Below are 24,328 nucleotides of genomic sequence, written 5' to 3'. Positions count from 1 at the left end.
TGGATCTGAACCCAAGGCAACATGTGGAGAAACTAGGAGGAAGCCTGGGCCCACCCTATCAGAGACCCCTCTGTGCCTGGTGTGTGTAGCTCCCCTCTGAGCTAGCCAGAGGGTGCTGGCCTGAGGGCAGGAACCCAGGACCCTGGCCTGGCCATGTCCCTGACTCAGGGCTGTCCCAGGGCTGGTGCCTCCCCCTTACAGATCTCGGCACCTCAGCTGTGGATTGGGGACAATCTGGTTCCCGGGGGCAGGTGAGGTCTCAGTGCCCCAAAGAATACCACAGTGGACACGGTAGCAGGCCACACAGCTGGCCGAGCAGGTATTATTGTGGATCCCTGGGGCTGCAACCCTCTTCCCTGTCTGCCCTGTTCCACCTGCCCAGGTAGCTGGAGTTGGTCATAAACTGGAGGGCACTGGCCAGAGTCCACCACACCAGTGCTGACCATGGCCCACTTGGCACCTAGGCTAAGATCATGAGGTCCTGAGGATCCCCCAGCCTGAGCAGGCCTTTAACTTGAGCTGCCCCAAATAGAAGAGGCTGCCAGCCCCTTCGGTCTGCTGAGCAGGTAGGAGAGGGCAGATAGGCCCTCAGCGGTCCTCATAGACTGGCAGGCTGCTCCATGTGGCCGGGCTCCTGGGCCAGGGCCTGGCTGAGGGGCTGCAGGGCCTACACCGTCTCCTCCAGGCTGCCATGTGCAGCAGGCAGCCCTGGCAGCTCCCACTGGTTCTCCTTGCTGTGCCAGATGCCATAGCCAAAATACACCATGAGTCCTGCAAGGGTGACGCAAGCCTGAGGGGCAGGTCCCAACCCAGCTTCCCTGCTTGCCCTCCTCCTGCAGCCCACCTGGGGTCCTAGCCTGGTCCCTACTCACCAATCAGCAGCCAGATGGAGAAGCTCAGCCAGTTCAGATAGCTCAGCTGCAGCATGAGGAAGACGTTGAGGAGGATGCTCAGGGCTGGAGTCAGGGGCACCATGGGAACCTGAGGGGCAAGGGCAGGGCTGCTGGGCTGCAGGGATGGACTGCTGGCCCAGGGCCTGATTTCTTGGGACTCCACAGAGGCTTTCTTTGCCTCTGGAGGTTCCAGAGACAAGGGCCCACTAGCCATGCAGAAAGAGGGGGATGGGGTACTGGCTTCCCCCGCCCCAACCCTGGAGCATCCTGCCGCGGCAGAGAAGGAAGGGGTGAAGGGAGCTGGCTGGGCTGAGAGTGAGGGGTGCTGGCTGGAGGAAGTACCTGAAAGGTGTCCTCCCAGCGCTGTTGCTGGTGGGCCCACAGGACGAGGAGACTGAGCAGAAACACGACGGAGCTGAGCAGGAGCAGCAGGGTGTAGCCCCAGGGCGGGAGGTGCAGGGCCGAGTCCCCAAAGACCAGCACGCAGTCCAGAGTGATGGCTGAGGCCACCAGGACTCGGAGAGCCCAAGCCACGGCAGCTCCAGGTCTGCATCCACCCAGGAAGCCTAGATAGGGCCTCAGGGCTGGTCGCAGCTTACCGGGCTCAGGGGCTGAGGCCTGCTCACTGCCCACAGGGCTGGCTGGGCCCTGGGAACTGGCTGGAGGGAACTTTTGGAAGCGTAGCACAATAATGCCGGTGGCCACTATGGTGCGGTTCAGCAGTGCACTGATGGACATGAACAGTAACAGTGCCTTGAAGTCCAGCAGCAGCGCCAGGAAAGCCACGATGACTCCAAACACCAGGATGCCCACCATGGGCACCTGTGTTCGGGGGTGCATGTATGTAAACACCTGGAAGAAGAGCCCATCGGCGGCCATGGCATGGACCATGTGTGGCAGGAAAATCACGGTTCTGAGCAGGAAAGTGATTGTGGCTGTTGCAGAGGGTGGGAGACTGGTCAGCATGGTGGACAGGCCCACCAAGGGTCGCTGCTGGGGACCAGGGCATGGGTGGTCCCTTGGGAACAGGGGCATGAGTTTGTCTGGGCTCTCAGAGTGAGCCTGAGTGTATGTAGGGTGCTCAACTGTTCCCTCTCACCACCTAGGAATGGGACAGCCCAGTTTAGGTGACAGACCCACTGGAGAATCTAATGAGGGCTGAGTCCCTCCACCAGGAAAGGACCAGGCAGCTCATGCCCAGAACTGACATTCTGTGTACAATTGGCAGGGCAGTAAGTGGGTCCCTCCCAACAAGCCTGGGTGGAAAGTCTAATCATTAGCACCTTCCTGGACCCAGGATGCAACTGGGAACACAGGCCCAGATGGAGCTGTGTTCCCAGGGAGGCTTAGGGCAGGGCCCCACCACCCTGTTGCCTCCCTCCTTGCCCAGAAGGGCCTCTTACCGCAGATAGCACCAGCTGCCACGATGAAGCCCGCCCAACTGTAGCCCCGCTGGTTGAAGGCATCAGTGAGCGCCAAGTCAGGGTCCAGGCTGCGCCAGGGCACCATGAGTGTGAGCGCAGCAGAGGCGAGGATGTTGATACCAGCCGCCAGGCCAAGCGAGATGGCGATGGCCATAGGCACGGCTCGCTTTGCATTCTGGGCCTCTGCGCTGGAGGCAGCAATGGCGCCAAAGCCCTGAAAGGCAATGAAGCAGATAGCGGCGCCGTCCATGATGCCTGAGAAGCCAAAGGGTGCAAAGCCGCCCTCTTCAGCACTCCAGTTGTGCGGGCGGGCCAGGACAAACCCCAGGATGATGATGAAGAGGATGACGACCAGGTTGATGGCAGAGAACAAGCGGTTGAGCCAGGAAGAGATGCGGCCTCCACAGGAGATGAAAGCAGAGATTAAAAGCACGATGCCAGCAGCTAAGAAGTCTGGGTACTGGGCCAGGAAGGGCGCCTGCCAGGTGCCCACATGGGCCATGGTGAAGCTTCGGATGCGGTGGTTGAAAATGGCGTCCAGGTAGCTGCTCCAGACCCGGGCCACAGCAGCACCACCAATGAGGTACCCCAGGATCGTGTTCCAGCCAACAAAGAAGGCCCACAGCTCACCCACAGACACGTAGGTGAACAGGTAGGCAGAGCCCCTGCCGGGCACACGTACCCCGAAGTCTGCATAGGATAGGACTCCCAGCAGGGAGGCTACAGCAGCCACTCCAAAAGACACGAGCACCGCAGGGCCGGCCATCTCCTTGGCCACAGTTCCCATAAGCACATAGAGGCCCATGCTCCCTGTGGTACCCATGCCCAGCAGGATCAGGTCCAGCATGGTCAGGTGGTGCCGCAGTGATGTCTCCGTGGTGGACTCCTCCAGTGTCTTCAGCCGGTTCAGCTTGTGGCAGAAGCGTGCCAAGCTGGCAGTGCTGGGCGGTCCCAGGGCCATGGTGGGCAGCTAAGAGGAGCACCAAACCAGCTACCAGCACCTATGAGGGCCAGAGAGAGTGACAGGCTACCCAGTTGGGTCCGGAGCAGTCTTCAGTCCTTGCTCTGACTCTACCCTGGGGACCCCAGCCCGGAACCACTGGCTGGCTGGAGGGCGGGATGAGGCTGGGTCAGGGCCTGCCAGCAGGGTGGACAGGAGGTCACAAGGAAGCAGGGGGATCCCTTTGGGCTGCCTCCTGGCAAGCGAGGGAGCCTGGCGGAGGGGGACCTGGGTGTGCCTGGGAGGGGCATTGAGGGTGGGGGTGGGGCAGTCCCAGGGAGCCTGGCTAGGAACCGCTCCAGTGGTGTGGGATTGAGAGCAGGGTGGAAACACAAGGCTTCCCAGGAGCAGAGCCAGGCCTGTAGTGCCCCGAACAGGAGCGATTCTGCGGCCCTGGGCTATGCTGAGGTGGCCATCTGGGCTCAGACAGCTGTGTTCATCCCCCCATCCCTCACCCTGCTAAGCTGGTGTACCACTACCAGGAGTGGGACCACCTTGAGCTCTGCACCCAAAGCCAAGGCCTCAGGCCCTGCCCTCGCACCCTGACACATGACCAGTGCACTACTCTGGGAGCCACTACAGCAATGCCCTTGTCTCCAGGTATCCAAGACTTCACCTCCTCTCCAGCCTAAGTCCCTTCCCTCAGAACTTGATGCAACTCACTTGCTGTCACTGCCTCCCCTGCTCTGTGCTCTGTGCAGAGGACCTGCCCTCACCCTTGGGCACCAGATCCAGCACTGGGCCCTGCCTCGCAGTCACACATGCATTCAGCCCACCTACCCACACCTCAGACAGTCCAGACCAGACTCCCAGGTTCTAGGGAAGCCCTATTACTGTGCCTGGTTCACAGATGAGGAAGCCCAGGCCCCCAGGAAACTGACTATCCCAGCCCACCTGGGTGGCCTCGAGAGGCTGGTCGAGGTCAAGGTCCAGATCTGGGGTGGCGCCTGGAGCCCACCTGCTTTCTATTGCTGCAGACACCCTCCTTGATTCCTCATCTCAACACATGGACTCCACCAGCTGGAGCAACATCCAGGCCCCCTCAACACTGGGAGGTATGGGGGCTGTGGGTATCAGGAAAGACTCTGGTACAATGAAGGTATGAATGTAGCTGAGAGGCCCGGGCAGTCCCTGACCTCTCGGCACAAAGGGATGGAAGTAAGCCACCCTTATTCATTGATGAGGGAGTGCTTGGCTTTGGGGAGTGTTCTGTGAATCGGCAGAACGTGAACTTGAACATGAACAGAACATGAACATGAGTTCTGTGAACTCATGCTGGCTGTTCTGAGCTTCTAGCTACAGCCAATGTCCTCAAAGGAGGCAAGAAGACTCCTGGGGACAACCTCCAGTCCTTCAGCTTGGGGCACCCTTAGGGCCCCTCAGACACCAATGGCAGCCCCTCCTAGCCCAGAAGCACCTGTCAAGCCTGGAGGACCGTGGGGGACCCTAATGGCAGCTCCCCACTAGGGAACTTTTTGCTGAGCATGACTGGCCCTGAGCTAACATCCGTGCCCATCTTCCTCTACTTTATGTGTGGGATGCCTGCCACAGCATGGCTTGATGAATGGTGTGTAGGTCTGTGCTGGGGATCCGAACTGGTGATTCCCCAGCCACTGAAGGTGAGCATGCAAACAACCACTATGCCACTGGGCTGGCCCCAGGACTTAGACTTTGTGATTTTTAAACTGACTGCAAAGCTAAAGTAACTAAGACAGTGTGTTACTGACCTAAGGGTAGACATATGGATCAATGGAATAGAATTGAGAGTCCAAAAATAGGGCAATTAATTTTTAAAAATGTATGGGCAATTGCTTTTGAAAAAATTGACTGTATTTTCTAGAGCAGTTTTAGGTTCACAACAAAATTGAACAGAAGGTGGAGTTCCCATATACACGTGCACAGCCTCCCGCACTCTCAACACACCCCAGCAGATTGGTACATTTGTTGTAATTGATGAACCTACATTGACACATCGTTATCACCGATAGCCCATAGTTTCCATTAGGGCTCACTCTTGGTGTTGTACATTCCATGGGTTTTGACAAATGTATAGTGACATGTGCACGCTATTAGTGTATGCCCTAAAAATCCTTTGCGCTTGACCTATTCATCCCTCCCTCCCCACTAACCCCTGGCAACCACTGATCTTCTCACTGTCTGCACAGTTCTGCCTTTCCAGAATGACATATATTGGTAATAGAATCACACAGTCTTTAGCCTTTGAGATTGGCCTGTTTCACTTAGTCATATGCATTTAGGTTGTCTTATGTCTTCTCATGGCTTGATGGCTCCTTTCTTTTTAGAGCAGAGTAATGTTTCTTGTCTGCACGCACTACAGTTCATTTATCCATTCACCTTGAAGGACATCTTGGTTGCCTTCACGTTTTGGCAATGATGAAGCTGCTGTAAACATCCATGTGCAGGTTTTTGTGTGGACATAAGTTTTCAACTCATTTGGGTAAATATCAAAGAGTGTGGTTCCTGAATCATGTGGTAAAAGTATGTTTAGTTTTGTAAGAAACTGCCAAACTGTCTCCCAAATGGCCATGCCATGTTGCGTTCCCACCAGCAATGAAGGAGCGTTCCTGCTTCTCTGCATCCTCAGCAGCATGTGGTGCTGTCCGTGAAGTGGATTTTCTCCCTTCTAACAGGTGTGTAGTGGTAACTCGTTGTTTCAATTTGCGATTCCCTAATGACATATGATGTGGAGCATCTTTTCATAGGCTTATTGCCAGCTGTATATCTTCTTTGGTGAGGTGTCTGTTCAGATCTTTTGCCCATTTTTAATTGGGTTGTTTTCTTATTGTTGATTTTTAAGGGTTCTTTATATATTTTGGATAACAATCCTTTATTAGATATACTTTTACAAATACTTTCTCCTAGTCTATGCCTTGTCTTCTCCTTCTCTTTATGGTCAATTTATTTTTGACAAGAGTGCCAAAACAATTCAATGGGGCAACAATAGTCTTTTCAACACACTGTGCTGCAACAACTGGATATCCACATGCAAATGAATGAAGTCAGACTCCTACCTCACACCACACACACAAATTAACTCAAAATGGATCAAAGACCTAAATCTAAGTGCTGAAGCTACACAGGGATACCTTGGGGTTATTGGGGTTCGCTCCAGACCACCAGAAGAAAATGAATATCACAAAAAAGTGAGTCACACGAATTTTTTGGTTTCCCAGTGCATATAAAAGATATTTTTACACTATATTGTAATCTCTTAACTGTTCAATAGCATTATGTCTGAAAAAAGAATGTACAGGGGATGGCCCAGTGGCATAGTGGTTATGTTCACATGCTCTGCTTTGGCAGCCTGGGTTCAGATCCTGGGCATGGACCTACACACTGCTCATCAAACCATGCCGTGGAGACATATCACATACAAAATAGAGGAAGATTGGCACCACCATTAGCTCAGGGACGATCTTCCTCAAGCAAAAAAGGGGAGGATTGGCAGCAGATGTCAGCTCAGGGCCAATCTTCCTCACAATAACAAAAAAGAGAGAGAGAGAGAGGAATGTATGGTATGTACATTAATTAAAAAATACTTTATTGGTATAAAAAATGCTAACCATAATCTGAGCCTTCAGTGAGTCGTAATCTTTTTGCTGGGGGAGGGTCTTGACTTAGTGTTGATGGCTGCTGACTGATCAGGGTGGTGGTTGCTGAACGTTGGGGTGGCTGAGGCAATTTCTTAAAATACGCCAACAGTGACGTTTGACTCATTGATTGACTCTTCTTTTCAAAACAGGTTCTCTGTAGCATGCAATGCTGTTTGATAACTTTAAAAAAAATTTTTTTTTATTAAGGTTATGAAAGTTAACGTCCTTGTGAAATTACAGTTGTACATCATTATTAGTCATTTTGTAGGTACACCACTTCACCCCTAGTGCCCTCCCTCCACCCCCCTTTCCCCTGGCAACCACCGATCAGTTCTCTTTGTCCATATGTTAACTACCACCTATGAGTGGAGTCATACAGAGTTCGTCTTTCTCTGTCTGGCTTATTTCACTCAACATAATACCCTCAAGGTCTATCCATGTTGTTGTGAATGGGACGACTTTGTCCTTTTTTATGGCTGAGTAGTATTCCATTGTATATATATACACCACATCTTCTTTATCCAATCATCAGTTGCTGGGCACTTAGGTTGGTTCCATGACTTGGCTATTGTGAATAATGCTGCGATGAACATAGGGGTGCATGGAACTTTTGGAATTGCTGATTTCAGGTTCTTAGGATAGGTACCCAGTAGTGGGATGGCTGGGTCATAAGGTATTTCTATTCTTAACTTTTTGAGGAATCTCCATACTATTTTCCATAGTGGCTGCACCAGTTTGCATTCCCACCAACAGTGTATGAGGGTTCCCTTTTCTCCACAGCCTCTCCAACATTTGTCACTCTTGGTTTTGGATATTTTTGCCATTCTAACAGGTGTAAGGTGATATCTTAGTGTAGTTTTGATTTGCATTTCCCTGATGATTAGTGATGATGGGCATCTTTTCATGTGTCTATTGGCCATCCGTATATCTCCTTTGGAGAAGTGTCTGTTCGTGTCCCCTGCCCATTTTGTAATTGGGTTGTTTGATTTTTTTATTGTTGAGTTGTGTGAGTTCTTTGTATATTACGGAGATTAACCCTTTGTCGGATAAATAACTTGTGAATATTTTTTCCCAATTAGTGGGCTGTTTTTTTGTTTCAATCCTGTTTTCCCTTGCCTTGAAGAAGCTCTTTAGTCTGATGAAGTCCCATTTGTTTATTCTTTCTATTGTTTCCCTCATGTGAGGGGTTATGGTGTCTGAAAAGATTCTTTTGAAGCTGATGTCAAAGAGTGTACTGCCGATATTCTCTTCTAGAAGACTTATTGTTTCAGGCCTAATCTTTAGGTCTTTGATCCATTTTGAGTTTATTTTAGTAAATGGTGAAAAAGAATGGTTGATTTTCATTCTTTTACATGTGGCTGTCCAGTTATCCCAGCACCATTTGTTGAAGAGACTTTCTTCCCTCCATGTAGGCCCTCAGCTCCTTTGTCAAAGATTAGCTGTCCATAGATGTGTGGTGTTATTTCTGGGCTTTCAATTCTGTTCCAATGATCTGTGGACCTGTTTTTGTACCAGTACCATGCTGTTTTGATCACTGTAGCTTTGTAGTATGTTTTGAAGTCAGGGATTGTGATGCCTCCAGCTTTATTCTTCTTTCTCAGGATTGCTTTAGCAATTCGGGGTGTTTTGTTGCCCCATATGAATTTTAGGATTCTTTGTTCAATTTCTGTAAAAATGACATTGGAATTCTGATTGGGATAGCGTTGAATCTGTACATTGCTCTAGGTAGTATGGACATTTTAACTATGTTTATTCTTCCAATCCATGTGCATGGAATGTCTTTCCATCTCTTTATGTCGTCGTCAATTTCTTTAACTAAGGTCTTGTAGTTTTCATTGCGTAGATCTTTCACTTACTTGGTTAAATTTATCCCAAGGTATTTTATTCTTTTTGTTGTGATTGTGAATGGGATTGAGTTCTTGAGATCTTTTTCTGTTAGTTCATTGTTAGCATATAGAAATGCTACTGATTTATGTATGTTGATTTTATACACTGCAACTTTGCTGTAGTTGTTGATTATTTCTAATAGTTTTTCTATGGATTCTTTGGGGTTTTCTATATATAAGATCATGTCATTTGCAAACAGTGAGAGTTTTACTTCTTCATTGCCTATTTGGATTCCTTTTATTTCTTTTTCCTGCCAAATTTCTCTGGCCAAAACCTCCAGTACTATGTTGAATAAGAGTGGTGAAAGTGGGCACCCTTGTCTTGTTCCTGTTCTGAGAGAGATGGGTTTCAGTTTTTGTCCATTGAGTATGATGTTGGCTGTGGGTTTGTCATATATGGCCTTTATTATGTTGAGGTACTTTCCTTCCATACCTATTTTATTGAGGGTTTTTTATCATAAATGGATGTTGGATCTTGTCGAATGCTTTCTCTGCATCTGTTGAGATGATCATGTGGTTTTTGTTTCTCATTTTGTTAATGTAGTCAATCACGTTGATTCACTTGCGGATGTTGAACCATCCCTGTGTCCCTGGTGTAAATCCCACTTGATTGTGGTGTATAATCTTTTTGATGTATTGCTGTATTCGGTTTGCCAAAATTTTTTTGAGGATTTTTGCATCTATGTTCATCAGTGATATTGGCCTGTAGTTTTCCTTCTTTGTGTTGTCCTTGTCAGGTTTGGGGATCAGGGTGATGTTGGCTTCATAGAATGTATTAGGGAGTGCTCCATCTTCCTCTATTTTCTGGAATAGTTTGAGAAGGATAGGTATTAAATCTTCTTTGAATGTTTGGTAGAATTCTCCAGAGAAGCCGTCTGGTCCTGGACTCTTATTTTTGGGGAGGTTTTTGATTACTATTTCTGTTTCTTTACTTGTGATTGGTCTATTCAGATTCTCTATTTCTTCCTGTTTCAGTTTGGGTAGGTTGTATGAGTCTAGGAATTTATCCATTTCTTCTAGGTTGTTCAATTTGTCGGCATATAGTTTTTCATAGTATTCTCTTATGAGCCTTTGTATTTCTTTGGTATCTGTTGTGATTTCTCCTCTCTCGTTTCTAATTTTATTTATTTGAGACTTCTCTCTTTTTTTTTAGTGAGTGTGGCTAAGGGTTTGTCAATTTTGTTAATTTTTTCGAAGAACCAACTCTTTGTTTCATTGATCCTTTCTACTGTCTTTTTTGCTTCAATATCATTTATTTCTGCTCTAATTTTTATTATTTCCCTCCTTCTACTGATTTTGGGCTTTGTTTGTTCTTCTTTTTCTAATTCCGTTAGGTGTCGTTTGAGGTTGTTTTTGTAAGATTTTTCTTGCTTATTGAGGTGAGCCTGTATTGCAATGAATTTCCCTCTTAGGACTGCCTTTGCTGCGTCCCAAATCATTTGGTATGGTGAGTTTTCATTTTCATTTGTCTCCAGATAATGTTTGATTTCTTCTTTAATTTCTTCAATAATCCATTGTTTTTTCAGTAGCATGTTGTTTAGTCTCCACACTTTTGGCCCTTTCCCAGCTTTATTCTTGTAGTTGATTTCTAGTTTCATAGCATTGTAATCAGAAAAGATGCTTGATATTATTTCAACCCTCTTGAACTTATTGATGCTTGCTTTGTTTCCAAAGACATGGTCTATCCTTGAGAATGTTCCATGCACGCTTGAGAAGAATGTGTAACCTGCTGTTTTTGGATGAAGTGTCCTATATGTATCTATTAGGTCCATCTGATCTAATTTTTCATTTACTTCTATAATTTCCTTGTTGATTTTCTTTCTGGATGATCTGTCCATTGGTGTTAATGGGGTGTTGAGGTCCCCTACTGTTATCGTATTGCTGTTGATGTCTCCTTTTACTTTTGTTAATAGTTTCTTTATGAATTTTGGTGCTCCTGTGTTAGGTGCGTATATATTTATAAGTGTTATGTCATCTTGGTGGAGCGTCCCTTTTATCATTATATACTGCCCCTCTTTGTCTTTCTTTATCTGTTTTTCTTTGAAGTCTACTTTATCTGATATAAGTATGGCAACACCTGCTTTCTTTTGTTCATTATTAGCTTGGAGTATTGTCTTCCATCCCTTCACTTTGAGTCTGTGTTTGTCTTTGGGGCTGAGGTGTGTTTCCTGGAGGCAGCATATTGTTGGATCTTGTTCTTTGATCCATCCTGCCACTCTGTGCCTTTTGATTGGAGAGTTCAATCCATTCACATTTAGAGTGACTATTGAAACGTGGGGGCCTACTGTTGCCATTTTATCACTTGTTTTCTGGTTCTTTTGCATTTTGTCCTGATGGAGAGCTGTTACTTTGTGTTATTGTCCTTCTGCTTATCTCCTTTGTTCTGGATTTTGTAACCCCTTTCCTTTTTTTGATTTTTCAGGAATGAGGTTCTTCCTGAGCATTTCTTGAAGAGGAGGTTTTGTGGCGATGAACTCCCTTAACTTTTGTTTATCTGGGAAAGTTTTTATTTCTCCATCGTATTTGAAGGATATTTTCGCTGGGTAGAGTATTCTTGGCTGCAGGTTTTTGTCCTTCAGAGTTTTGAATGTTTCATTCCAATCTCTTCTAGCCTGTAAGGTCTCTCCTGAGAAATCTGTTGATAGCCTTATGGGGTTTCCTTTGTAAGTTATTTTCTTCTGCCTGGCTGCCCTTAGTATTTTCTCTTTGTCATTGACTTTTGCTAGTTTCACTACTATATGCCTTGGGGTTGGTCTTCTTGCGTTAATAAAGTTTGGAGATCTATTGGCTACTGTCTCATGAATTTTCATCTCTCTTCCCAAGTTTGGAAAGTTCTCAGCTATTATTTCTTTGAACAGGCCTTCTGCCTCCTTCTCCTTCTCTTCTCCCTCTGGTATACCTATAATCCTTATGTTGCATCTCCTAATTGAGTCGGATAATTCTCGGAGAGTTTCTTCATTTCTTTTTAGTCTTAGTTCTCTCTCCTCCTCTGTCTGTAGCATTTCTATATTCCTATCCTCCAAATTGCTAATTCTGTCCTCCACATTATTGACCCTACTGTTCAGAGAGTCCAGATTTTTCTTAATCTCCTCCATTGTGTTCTTCATCTCCAGTATTTCTAATTGGTTCTTCTTTATAGCGTCAAGCTCTTTTGTGACATAGCTCCTGAACTCATTGAGTTGTCTATCTGAATTCTCTTTCAACTCGTTGAGTTTTTAAATAATGGCAGTTTTGAAATCATCGCCATTTAGGTTATAGATTTCATTGTCTTTGGGATTGTTTTCTGGGTGCTTATCATTTTCCTTCTGTTCTGGAAATTTAATATATTTTTTTCATACTCCTTGATGGCGTGGATTTGTGCCTCCGCATAGAGATAGAGTTTAGTCGCTGCTTCCACTTGTTGTGACTGGTGTGTGTGTGGGGGGGGCAGCTGTTTAGAGTGTACCAACCAGGAACCCTGTCAGCTGTTACTGACTGGACCTGGACCCCTCCTCATAGTCACAGTGGTCCTGTGGGGTCCCTCATCAGTTGTCGGGGCAATCACAAGGGGGCCTCAGGCTGCTGGTGCCTACTGTTGCAGCCCACTTAGACGTGCTCCCTCCTTGTGGTCTGCAGCGGTGTTGTGGGCTTTCCCAGCAGCCAGGAGCAGGATCACCTATAATCGCCGCTTTGTCCCTAACAGAGCCCACAGGATCACACTTGTCCACTATAGGTCCCAGCAGAGCTATGGGTATCTTCTGCAGTCTGTCATTAGCTCACCTAGCTGTGCTAGTTTTGCCCCAGGGCCTTCCCGCCTTGTGATTGCCAGTCGGGACCTCTCCACTAGTGCCGTGCAGAGGCTTTCGCTGAGGCTGCTGTAGGAACCTGGAGTTCCCCCCTGGGCTATGTAGCCGTTTCACCGGAGCTCCACTCTGCCCCACTCCACTCTCACGGGATCTCTGGGAGCCCCTTGCCTCGTCTGGGACATGGCCAGAGTCCGTGGGCCTGGCAGTGGCTTGTAAGCTGCTGCCTTGTGGGGAATTCTGCTCTAGGGAGCTTCCTGGTGTTCTGAATGCTGGGCGGGGCCTCCCTGCCAATGGAGAGCAGAGGCTCTCCCTGCTGGGGGGGTGCGGGACCCTGGAACATCCCCCTGGGCCACAGAGCCAGGTTTTGGAGCTCCACCCAGTCCCCAAGCACGTCCACAGGAAGTCCGGGCACCCCCTGCACTGACCCGTGCGCTGGAGACCGTGGGCCCAGCAGCAGCTTGCGGTCTGGTGCAGTGCCAGGGAGTCTGCCCACCGGGAGCTTCCCTTTGTTCTGGATTCTGGGCAGGGCCTCCCTGCTAATGGTGAGCAGAGGCCTTCCCTGCTGGAGGGTGCGGGACCCTGGGGATTCCCCCTGGGCTTAGGTGTAATCGTGGGGGGCTTGAGTAGGGCTGTTGTCACCTGTTTTCACCATCGCTCCGCTGGTGAGTGCACACTCCCACTCTTGGTGTGTGGCAATGCTATGAGGGAGTCCGCTGGAAGAGAGCCTCCTGCAGGAACTAGGCTGTCTGGGGGTCGGGGGTCGGAGAGTTTTCACCTGTTTCCACCTCCTCCCAGGGGGAAGTCCGTCCGCCTTCCGATGTATAGTAGTACGAGACACTTAGGCATCTTGAGATGCTATCTGGATATCCTTTGTTAATCAGTGAATGTCCAATTAGTTGTAGATTCGACGGGGGAGAGACAAAGAAGACCACTCACTCCGCCATCTTGGTCCCACCTATTAGCACACTCTTATTGCAAGTGTCCTCTTAATTGGGTTGGTACCTAGTGTAGCTGGTTGCTAGGCTCAGGGGCGTACTGTTGTGATAGGCCTGAGGCCAACAAGGCTGATGTCAGTTCTCTTAGGAGTGCAGCTGAGTGGGGCTAGCCCTTGGCATGGAGGCACTCAGTTGTTTCAGGCTTTGGAAGGTGGGGCTGATCCTTTTTATGGCTATTTGTGAAACACAAGTCTTCTGCCCCTGTTAAGCCTCACCCCCCTCTGGACCACATACACTGTCAGCACAGTCCTGGTCCGTGCACATTTCTCAACCCCCTGGAGCGTACCCCAATGCCACACTGCAGAGGCCCCCACCTCTGCCCCAATGCCCCCCACAGTTCACCTGGTCCTCACACAAGCCCTGCCCCACAGAGGCAGACACCCTTGCCTGCCTGTAGAGGATCAAGGCACCCAGTCAATGCAGGGGGAAAAGTAGCCTGAGGGCTTGCTGTTAGGTGGGGCCAGTCCCTAGGGCGGGTTGCCTGCCCTGGCTGAACTGGATTAAATCTGTGCTCTAGTGGGTGTGGCAGACCCCTGGGCTAACAGCCCAAGGGATGCACCTCAATGGCCCCCACCTGTGTCCATATCAGCAGGCCTGGACCAGCTCAGAACAACGGCCCCCACCAATGTCTCAGTCTCCGGAGACGACGCTCCTCTCACCAAGATGCCCCCAGAGCCCACCAGGTGAGTCTCATTTCACCAAAGGGCAGTCAGCCTTCTCTCTGGTGATTTTAAGTTGCTGCAATGAGTGAGTTTGTGCGTGGGCCCTTTAAGACCCGGATCTTTTTGGCTTTCGGCCGATAGCTCTTCTGGGGTGTCCTTGCTGCAGTTAATAGCCAGCAAAGCCAGACAGTAAGACCCCCCTCTCAGTTGGGCTGAGTCCGAAGGATGGTTGTAGCAGTATTGCCCCGCTACGGACCTCACTCCTCCAGGGAGGGCTGCGTACCTTAGGGTGGCTCCTGCCTGGCCAGCTGAGAAGCTCCGCTGCTCCCAAAGGTGGCTTTTTTCCTCTCTGGCTGGAGTTACTGCCTCTTCTGCTTTCGTCAGGACTGTCCCTTGTTGTGGGGGTTCTTTTTATCCAGTTTTCAGTTTTCAATCCAGGGTGATTCCTCCTAAAATTGTTGTAACCTGGTTGTGTTTGTGGGAGGAGGCGAGTTCAACGTCTGCTCACAGCGCCATCTTGACGAGAACTTCCTCTCTGGATCTGGACTCACAAGGAGTCATTTTGACTTTCAGGTCTTCTCATTTAAGAAATACACTTTGTAAGGCTATCGCTGCCATAGATAGAGATTCCACTGATAGATCTGGGCAAAGTAAATTGAAAGAATTAACCTTTCTAGATGCCCTTAAGAACAGTCTTGGTTCATGGGAAGAAATCAAAATATCAACCTTAACAGGAGTTTGGAAGAAGTTGATTCCCACCCTCATGGATGACAGTGAGGGGTTCAAGATTTCATTGGAAGAAGTAATTGCAGATGTCGGGGAATAGCAAGAGAACTAGAATTAGAAGTGGAGCCTAAAGATGTGACTGAATTACTGCAATGTCATGATAAAACTTTAATGGATGAGGAGTTGCTTCCTTGGGTGAGCAAAACAGTGGTTTCTTGAGATGGAACCTACTCTTGGTGGAGATACTAAGATTGTGGAAATGACAGCAAAGGATTTAGAATGTTACACAAACTTGGTTGATAAAGCAATGGCAGGGTTTGAGAGGACTGACTCCAATTTTGAAAGTAGTTCTACTGCAGGTAAAATGTTATCAAACATCTATGGACAGCTAATCTTTGACAAAGGAGCTGAGGGCCTACATGGAGGGAAGAAAGTCTCTTCAACAAATGGTGCTGGGATAACTGGACAGCCACATGTAAAAGAATGAAAATCAACCATTCTTTTTCACCATTTACTAAAATAAACTCAAAATGGATCAAAGACCTAAAGATTAGGCCTGAAACAATAAGTCTTCTAGAAGAGAATATCGGCAGTACACTCTTTGACATCAGCTTCAAAAGAATCTTTTCAGACACCATAACCCCTCACATGAGGGAAACAATAGAAAGAATAAACAAATGGGACTTCATCAGACTAAAGAGCTTCTTCAAGGCAAGGGAAAACAGGATTGAAACAAAAAAACAGCCCACTAATTGGGAAAAAATATTCACAAGTTATTTATCCGACAAAGGGTTAATCTCCGTAATATACAAAGAACTCACACAACTCAACAATAAAAAAATCAAACAACCCAATTACAAAATGGGCAGGGGACACGAACAGACACTTCTCCAAAGGAGATATACGGATGGCCAATAGACACATGAAAAGATGCCCATCATCACTAATCATCAGGGAAATGCAAATCAAAACTACACTAAGATATCACCTTACACCTGTTAGAATGGCAAAAATATCCAAAACCAAGAGTGACAAATGTTGGAGAGGCTGTGGAGAAAAGGGAACCCTCATACACTGTTGGTGGGAATGCAAACTGGTGCAGCCACTATGGAAAATAGTATGGAGATTCCTCAAAAAGTTAAGAATAGAAATACCTTATGACCCAGCCATCCCACTACTGGGTACCTATCCTAAGAACCTGAAATCAGCAATTCCAAAAGTTCCATGCACCCCTATGTTCATCGCAGCATTATTCACAATAGCCAAGTCATGGAACCAACCTAAGTGCCCAGCAACTGATGATTGGATAAAGAAGATGTGGTGTATATATATACAATGGAATACTACTCAGCCATAAAAAAGGACAAAGTCGTCCCATTCACAACAACATGGATAGACCTTGAGGGTATTATGTTGAGTGAAATAAGCCAGACAGAGAAAGACGAACTCTGTATGACTCCACTCATAGGTGGTAGTTAACATATGGACAAAGAGAACTGATCGGTGGTTGCCAGGGGAAAGGGGGGTGGAGGGAGGGCACTAGGGGTGAAGTGGTGTACCTACAACATGACTAATAATGATGTACAACTGTAATTTCACAAGGACGTTAACTTTTATAACCTTAATTAAAAAAAAAATTAGTCCTTCATCCATGATCAAAATGACTGCCCATATCCTGCAGAATGGATGTCGTGTTAGCAGGCATGAAAACAACATCAATCTTGTTACACATTCCATCAGAGTGCTTCGCTGACCAGGTGCATCGTCAATGAGCAGTCATATTTTGAAAGGAATCTTTTTTTCTGAGAAGTAGGTCTTAACAGGGGGCATAAAATATAGACTAAACTATGTTGTACACAGATGTGCTGTCACCCAGGCTTTGTTGTTCCATTTACCGAGCACAGGCTGAGTCGATTTAGCACTATTCTTAAGGGCCCTAGGATTTTCAGAATGGTCAATGAGCACTGGCTTCTGCTTCAAGTCACCAGCTGCATTAGCCGCCTGTCCTTTGAAGCTTCGAAGCCAGGCATTGACTTCTTTCTAGCTACGAAAGTCCTAGACAGCATCGTCTTCTGATATAAGGCTGTTCCATCTGCATTGAAAATCTGCTGTTTAGTATGCCCTTCTTCACTAGTGATCTCAGCTAGATCTTCTGGAGAACTTGCTGCAGCTTCTACATCAGCACTTGCTGCTTCACCTTGTGCTTTTATGTCATGGAGATGGCTTCTAAGCTTACACCTCATGAACCCACCTCTGCTGCCTTCACCTTTTCTTCTGCAGCCCCCTCACCTCCCTCAGTCTTCATAGAATTGAAGACAGTTAGGGCCTTGCTCTGGATTAGATTTGGGCTTAATGGAATGTTGTGGCTGGTTTCATCTTCTATCCAAGCCACTAAAACTTTCTCCCTATCAGCAATAAGGCTGTTTTGCTTTCTTAACATTCACGTGCTCACTGGAGCAGCACTTTTAATTTCCTTCAGAACTGCTCCTTTGCATTCACAGTTGGCTAACTGCTTGGAAGAAGAGGCCTGGCTTCTGGCCTATCTAGGCTTTCGACATGCCTTCCTCAGTAAGCCTAACCATTTCCAGCTTTTGAGTTCAAGTGAGAGATGTGTGAGTCTTCGTTTCACTTGAACACTTAGAGGTGATGATAGGGTCATTAATCAGCCTAATTCCAATGTTGTTGTGTCTCAGGGACTGGGGAGGCCTGAGGAGAGGGAGAGAGGCAGGGGAACAGCTGGTCGGTGGAGCAGTCGGAACACACACATTTATCGATTAGGTTTGCTGTCTTCCAGGGTGAAGTTCATGGCAACGCAAACCACCTGCAATGCTAACATCAAAGATCACTGATCGCACATCACCACCACAAAATAATAATAATAATGAAACGTTTGGAAACATTGTGAGAAGTGGTGAAATGTGACACAAAGTGAGCAAATGCTGTTGGAAAAATGGCACAGATAGACTTGCTTGATGGGGGGTTGGTCCAAACCTTTGATGGGGTTTAGGGCAGGCTGCTCCAAGGTGTGCCACTCTGATATGCAGATTCTTTTGAGCTGAAGACAATCAAGGCTCAGAAGACTCTGGAAGAACATTTGACCTTCCCCCAAATTGTGTAAAAGACCTTAAGATAAAAGCGCCTGTCACAGGAAGAGCTCTTACATAGATAATTGCCAATGATTCCCAGTTTTTAAACCTGCCTTTATCCCTGACTGACATTATTAACTATCAGACCAATAACCCACAATCTGAAGAAGACAATGGGATACAAAATGCCATCAAACAATGATCAGATGGATTAAACACTGGGCCAAGGGTCTTCCTGTAGCTCCTTTCTTTGACTTTTTGGATTGCTCTTATCTCTCAACAATTGGACGTATGTGCAGATGGGGGATAGTTAAGGAACTAAAAGATGATTGGTTTTTCCCTGGCATCCACAAAATTTGTGACCCAATTATTTCCCAGTGCACTACTTGCCAATCTCACCAAGTTTCTGGGAGAAATCAGTGTACCCCAAGAAGTCCTCCCAGGCCCACACTACCCTTTGTGGCACTGCAGGTGGACTTTACAGACTTGCCCCAAGCTTTAGGCTATCCTCATTGTTTGGTTATCATCTGTGTGGTTAGTGGATGTACTGAATGCTGTCCAACTGGATGAGCACATGTCACAACTGTGGTAAAGAAATGAATAACTGAAGTTAGTCCTTGTTTTGGCATTCCTGTATAGAGTGAATCGGACCAAGGAACTCATTTTACAGCAGAGAGAAACCAGTTTCTTGCAGAAACGTTGGCATGCTCATTGTAATTTCATACCCCATATCGTCCTCAATCATCAGGGCAAGTGGAACATAAAAATCCAGACATCAAAAGGACTTCAGGATACGTCTGTCAAGAAACTATACTTGAACGGGCAGAAGCTCTCCCCTTGGCCCTTATTACATCCGGAATTCTCCAATTAGGACACGTGGATTGACTCCTTTTGAAATAGTTTTTTGATACCTGATGCCTACTGGCATCTCTAAACCTTCCATTCCTGGATTAAGAGAATATTATGGGAACTTAAGTGAACAATTTGCTGCTATGACTGACTCTAGACAAAAATTAACTAGTCTACTTGAAGCAAATGGTCAACAGGTAAAAGAGGCGTGGTCCCCACCTTCTGACAAGCCCTCCTGTCCCTTTGGACCAGGAGGTTGGGTGTACATCATGGTCTTTAGAAGAAAAAGTACGCTGTCACCTTGCCAGAAAGGACCTTATGAATTCTACTGACCCTCTACTCTCCCATCAAAATAAAGGGAAAATCTTCATAGACCCATGCAAGCCGTGCCAAAATAGACCCAGAAGATGACTCTCAAGACAATGGGAAGAGAGTCCCCACAGGTGACCTTAAGCTAAGGACTTCCTGGGCTGATTCCCAGTCCCCAGAAGCAGCTGGCCTCACAGAATAGACAGATCTTCCCAAGATGTCGGATCAGGAAGCCTCGCTTTCACCTATTTTCCCCCCTTGCTTTTAAAACTCCCTATACACTCACACACACACTTTTCCTGTTAATGAATATATATGCTCCTTTTTTTTTTTTCCCAAAGATTGGACCTGAGCTAACACCTGTTGCCAATTTTGTTTTCTTTCTTCTTCTCCCCAAAGCCCCTCAGTAAATAGTTGTACATCCTAGTTGTGAGTCTAGATGTGAGTGCCTCTAGTTGTGCTATGTGGGACGCCGCCTCAGCATGGCATGATGAGTGGTGCCATGTCCACGCCCAGGATCTGAACCGTCGAAACCCTGGGCTGCTGAAGTGGAGTGTGTGAACTTAACCACTCAGCCTCAGGGCCGGCCCCTGGATATTCCTTTTAATCATTTATTAGAAAACTGGCTGGAGAGTGCTGATCTCTATCTGTCCTACTTCCCTTCTCTAAGTTTCCACTATGAGCTCTTTTCCAGTATGTGTCTTGCTTTTACTAACCCTCTCTTTCTCAACAGGCCCAGCACAGACCAAACACCCCCTTATGCCGGTTTACCAGCCCCTGGCCATGCTAACTAATCAATCTGACTGTTAGGTATGTCAACAGCTGGAGAGCACAAAAGAAGCTGAACTAGTCTCTGTTCCTGCTGCTGTAAAAACTTGTTGGACTAAGTACGGAAGACGGATGAATGACAGGGTATGGTGTCCACGACAAGGACAACATCACTCTGCCTCTTCTCCTGGTGAGTCACCTGGGCCCCAGAAAACCTCTAGAGAAGCTCCAGGACTGTCCCTTGCCCAGATAAAGACAACAGGTGAAAATTGTTCCCTTTGCATGAAAGTAAACATGACACTGAACCTTTCCTGGATGGCGTACCATGAGAATATTGCAATCAAACTCTGTGGTTTGATTCCACAGGTGGCATCTTCAAAGCTCTCAAGGAAATTGTAAGTGACTCTAACACTACTCCCTTTGGCACAAACATTTTCCGAATGACCAAATGTTCTGGATGGCTTGTAAGCCACCCTTGCCCAACTTAGGATATTGCAGTTGCCCTCGTCGTTAAGCTGCTCAATACCACAAGCTATACGTGGGTGGATCCAAACACTGGACTCACGTGGTCAGGTGACAGGACCAGCCTTTATAACTGCCAAAATCAGACTGCAGGCCTCCTGTACCAGCTATTCCACATCTGTTCTGCTCTTCCACATTGACGGGAACACATGGAAAACGGAGATGTTTAGGCACTAATACTACCAGTGACAAAAGTCATGGAATACTCCAGACCCTTAGAACTACATGTTCAGTTCTCACTTTGTCTGTAAACCACACTAGGTCTTTTTATTTTATGTGTCACGAAAGTACATAAAGGATTCCCACCTAACTGGTCAGGATGATGTGGACTTGGACACCTGGCCCCCTTCTGTCACCAGACACTCCACCGTAAATGCCAGCCAAACCACAAACTTGAGTTCCTTTGTTCATAAGATTGCACCACATAAATGTGCCAGTTGAGAAATCATAGAGAATCCACTTGCATATCACAACTCCAAGTTCTTTTCAGCATCAAGAGTCTTATTCCCCAGCTTTGGAAATTTACGAGTTTGAAAAGGCAATCTTAAGTCTCTCTATGATAATGGATCACGAGTTTAACACCACCATGGAAACTTTGAAAATACTCCAGTCAGAGATTAACAGCCAAGCCACTGCGGTCCTCCAAAATCGACCTGCTGTGGACACACTGACTGCCCAGCAAGGAGGAGCTTGTGCATTCATCAGAGAAAAATGTTGCTTTAATGTGAACCCAACAGGGCAAGTAGCATGTAACTTACATCTATTAAAAGAGAAGATTCACATTTTCCGTCAGATGAATGAAGCTAACCCATTTTATTGGACTGACTTATTCTCAGGATCAGGAACTGGTTTAATGGTGTCTGAGGAGATGGGCACCGATGTCTTCCTTCCTGTTTGTTCATCCTGATTCTAATCTATGACCTTTTCTCCCTTTGCAGATTCCTGACCACTCGGCTACTAACTCATTTTCTCTCTCCACAGTCACCAGCTCAGCTTTTAACATGGGAAACTTCCAGGGACATTTCAGTGGAGGGAACTGATGGGGCTCAGGGCAGGCCACCCCAAGATGTGCCCCCCGGGTATGCGGGCTATTTTGAACTGAAAACAGTCAAGGCTCAGAAGATTCTGGAAGAACATTTGACTTTCCCCCAAAGTGAGTAAAAGGATTTAGGACAGAAGGGTCTGTCTCACTGATAAATACCTGAAAAGCAATAGGATATATTGGAGTATATGAGGAAGCCATTTGGCTTAAAACTGATTTGGTCTGACCTTGTTTCCCAAAAAGGGCCTGACATGGCCTGTTGAGCATGCATTGTACATCTGGTTTAAATATTTACTATGTCCCAGAGACAAGAATGATGCCTTTAAAGTTAGGGATGTAACTTCCCCCATATGGGCATTTCTTTAAGGACAAGCATCTCTTCCTAAACTAAGGATTACTTACTGACCTGCTGTGCTCACCTTAAGATCACTGACCTTCTGTGTTCACTGATCTGTTGTGCCAGGAATCCAATCTCATGACTATTGTAAAAGGGACATTCCTGTCATATATGAAGCATGTTCCAAGACGGTATATAACCACTTCGTACACCAACGTCTTTGATGCCCTTCCTTCTTTAAGGAAGGAAGGTCCTGGGCTAGTCCTCAGCTCTGGCACATAATAAATTCACTCCAATTTTGATTTATAGATCGACTATAGATTATTCATGTCAACACCAGGAAGGAGCTCTTACCATGGATAATTCTAGATGTGGTAGGCAGGTAGGCCCCTAGCAAGGGCAATATATCAAAAGATCTCTTTTGGGTCCCATTGTGTATAGATGGGACAATGCAATCCTTTGTTTACCAAATATGAACTCTCTTCATCTTCCTATAAATCGCCTTGTCCCTCTTTGAAGTCTCAGACCTCTATCTCCCTCTCCTTAGTCCAAAAGGACGTATATACCTCATTTTGCCTGACTGTCTTTGGAATTTTTCATGCTTATGTGAATTCCCCATGTACGTGTATTAACGTCTGTCTGATTTTCTCCTGCTAATCTGCCTTATGTCATTTGTAATTCTTTGACCAGCCATAAGAACCAGAAGGGAAAAGGGGGGAGATTCGGTCTCTTCCCTTACACCTTCAATTGGTAAAAAACAAAATATCTTCAAAGCACAATAAAAGGAGGTATGCCTGTAATATGTGCTGTGACTTTGTCACATTAACATTTGTTAGGTAGAGCCCTGGGGGTGTTGCATGCTGAGTCTCTGTTCAACAGAAGACTGCAAAGGAATTGAAATAGAGAAGTTTGTTACTCACGGGTCCTGGAGAAAGTCCACAGCACACCTCAGAGGAGCCACATGGGGAGGTTAAGGCAGAGTGCAGGCAGAGCAGGGGAGGACCTGCGGCATGAGCCTTTATTGGGGACCACAGGCAGAGTCCTTGGGGTTCCTGGGCTAAGTCAGGATTGGTCAATATAAATGAAAAAGAGGTTCTGGTAATGTTCCCAGGGGTCTTATCTAAGGGGCACACAGGGAGAAGGCCCTGGGAGGCGGGGAGAGTGCTTCTCACAAGGGCAGTTGTAGGAGTCATATCAGGAACTGACAGGAACTCTGACTCTGCTGGTGGTTATCTAGGGCGCGCACTCGGGAGAGGCCAGTGTCACTTCAAGGTCCCTGCAGGCCACTAGGCTACACATTATGGATGCTGAGGCAGCAATGGTATGGAGTAGTTTAGCTAAACTTCCAACAAACTCTTAGAAGAAAATATAGGAGTAAATTTTCATGACCACAGATTAGGCAATGGTTTCTTTTTTCTCTTTTTATCTTTATTGAGGTAACATTGGTTTACAACATCACATAGCTTTCAGATGTACAACACTGTAATTCAACAACTATATACACTGCAGCCTTCTCACCACCAAAATATAGTTACCATCCACCACCATATAATTGACACTTTTTACCGATTCTTCCCTCCCCTGAATGGTTTCTTTAAATATGACATCAAAATTCAAGCAACCTAAGAAAATTGGACTTATAAAATTGGCTCTATAGATAAATTGGATTTCATCAAAATTAAAAACTTGTGTGCTTCAAAGGATACCATCAAGAAAGTGAAAAGAGAACAATCCACAGACTGGGAAAAATATTCGCAAATCATATATCTGATAAGGGGATTGTATCCAGAATACAGAAAGAACTCTTACAACTCAACAATAAAAAAGATAAGTAGCCCAATTTAAAAATTGGCAAAGAATCTGAATACGCATTTCTCCAAAGAAGATATAGAAATGCCCAACCAGCACATGAAAAGATTCTTGACATCATCAGTCATTAGGGAAATGCAAATCAAAACCACAGTGCGATGCACCCCCCAGGATGTCTACAGTCAAAAGTCAGAGAACAAGTGTTGAAGATGATGTGGAATGATTGGAACCCTCATACACTGCTGGTGGGAATGTAAGATAGCGCAGCTGTTTTGGAAAACCACTGGGCAGTTCCTTAAAATGCCAAACTCAAGGTTAGTGTATGATCCAGCCATTCTGCCCCTGTGTATAATTCAAGACATGAAAACGTGTCCATGCAAAAACTTGTATGTGAATTTTCATAGCAGTATTACTCATGATAGCCCCAAAGTAGAATTCCCCTGAGGCTGATGGCAGTTTGGTAGGACCCTTAGCCAGAAATTGGAGTGCAACTGCATTTTTGCCCAATTGTATATTAGGACCTCCTACCTGATTATTAAGTCAAGCCCTCAGGATGCTAAACAAGCTTGGTAAGATTCTGCAGATCCTTGTAAACATTTACAGCTTCTGGAATCTTTAGGT

General features: G+C 46.6%; 1 protein-coding gene across 1 annotated transcript; it reads right to left on the bottom strand.

Annotated features, from left to right (window-relative positions):
- Nucleotides 1-287: 287 nt before the first annotated feature.
- LOC111774626 (cationic amino acid transporter 4-like) lies at nucleotides 288-23,049 on the bottom strand. Its single transcript, XM_023647004.2, has 5 exons — nucleotides 22,819-23,049; nucleotides 2,297-3,318; nucleotides 1,236-1,828; nucleotides 873-981; nucleotides 288-771 (listed from the first exon to the last, which is right to left on the bottom strand). Exons 2-5 carry the CDS (start codon nucleotides 3,276-3,278, stop codon nucleotides 668-670), a joined length of 1,788 nt encoding a protein of 595 aa, XP_023502772.2. The 5' UTR covers nucleotides 3,279-3,318; nucleotides 22,819-23,049; the 3' UTR covers nucleotides 288-667.
- Between the last annotated feature and the right edge of the window lie 1,279 nt (nucleotides 23,050-24,328).

The sequence above is a fragment of the Equus caballus genome, chromosome 8 (genome assembly GCF_041296265.1).
Source record: "Equus caballus isolate H_3958 breed thoroughbred chromosome 8, TB-T2T, whole genome shotgun sequence".
Taxonomy (NCBI): Eukaryota; Metazoa; Chordata; class Mammalia; order Perissodactyla; family Equidae; genus Equus; species Equus caballus.
This window is presented reverse-complemented; position numbering and strand designations above follow the sequence as displayed.

Coding starts and splice junctions, on each gene's coding strand:
- LOC111774626 (XM_023647004.2), bottom strand. CDS start 3,278: ATGGCCCTGGGACCGCCCAGCACTGCCAGCTTGGCACGCTTCTGCCAC. Junction 982..1,235: donor GCTGGGAGGACACCTTTCAG/GTACTTCCTCCA, acceptor CTTGCCCCTCAG/GTTCCCATGGTGCCCCTGAC. Junction 772..872: donor CTCCATCTGGCTGCTGATTG/GTGAGTAGGGAC, acceptor TCACCCTTGCAG/GACTCATGGTGTATTTTGGC.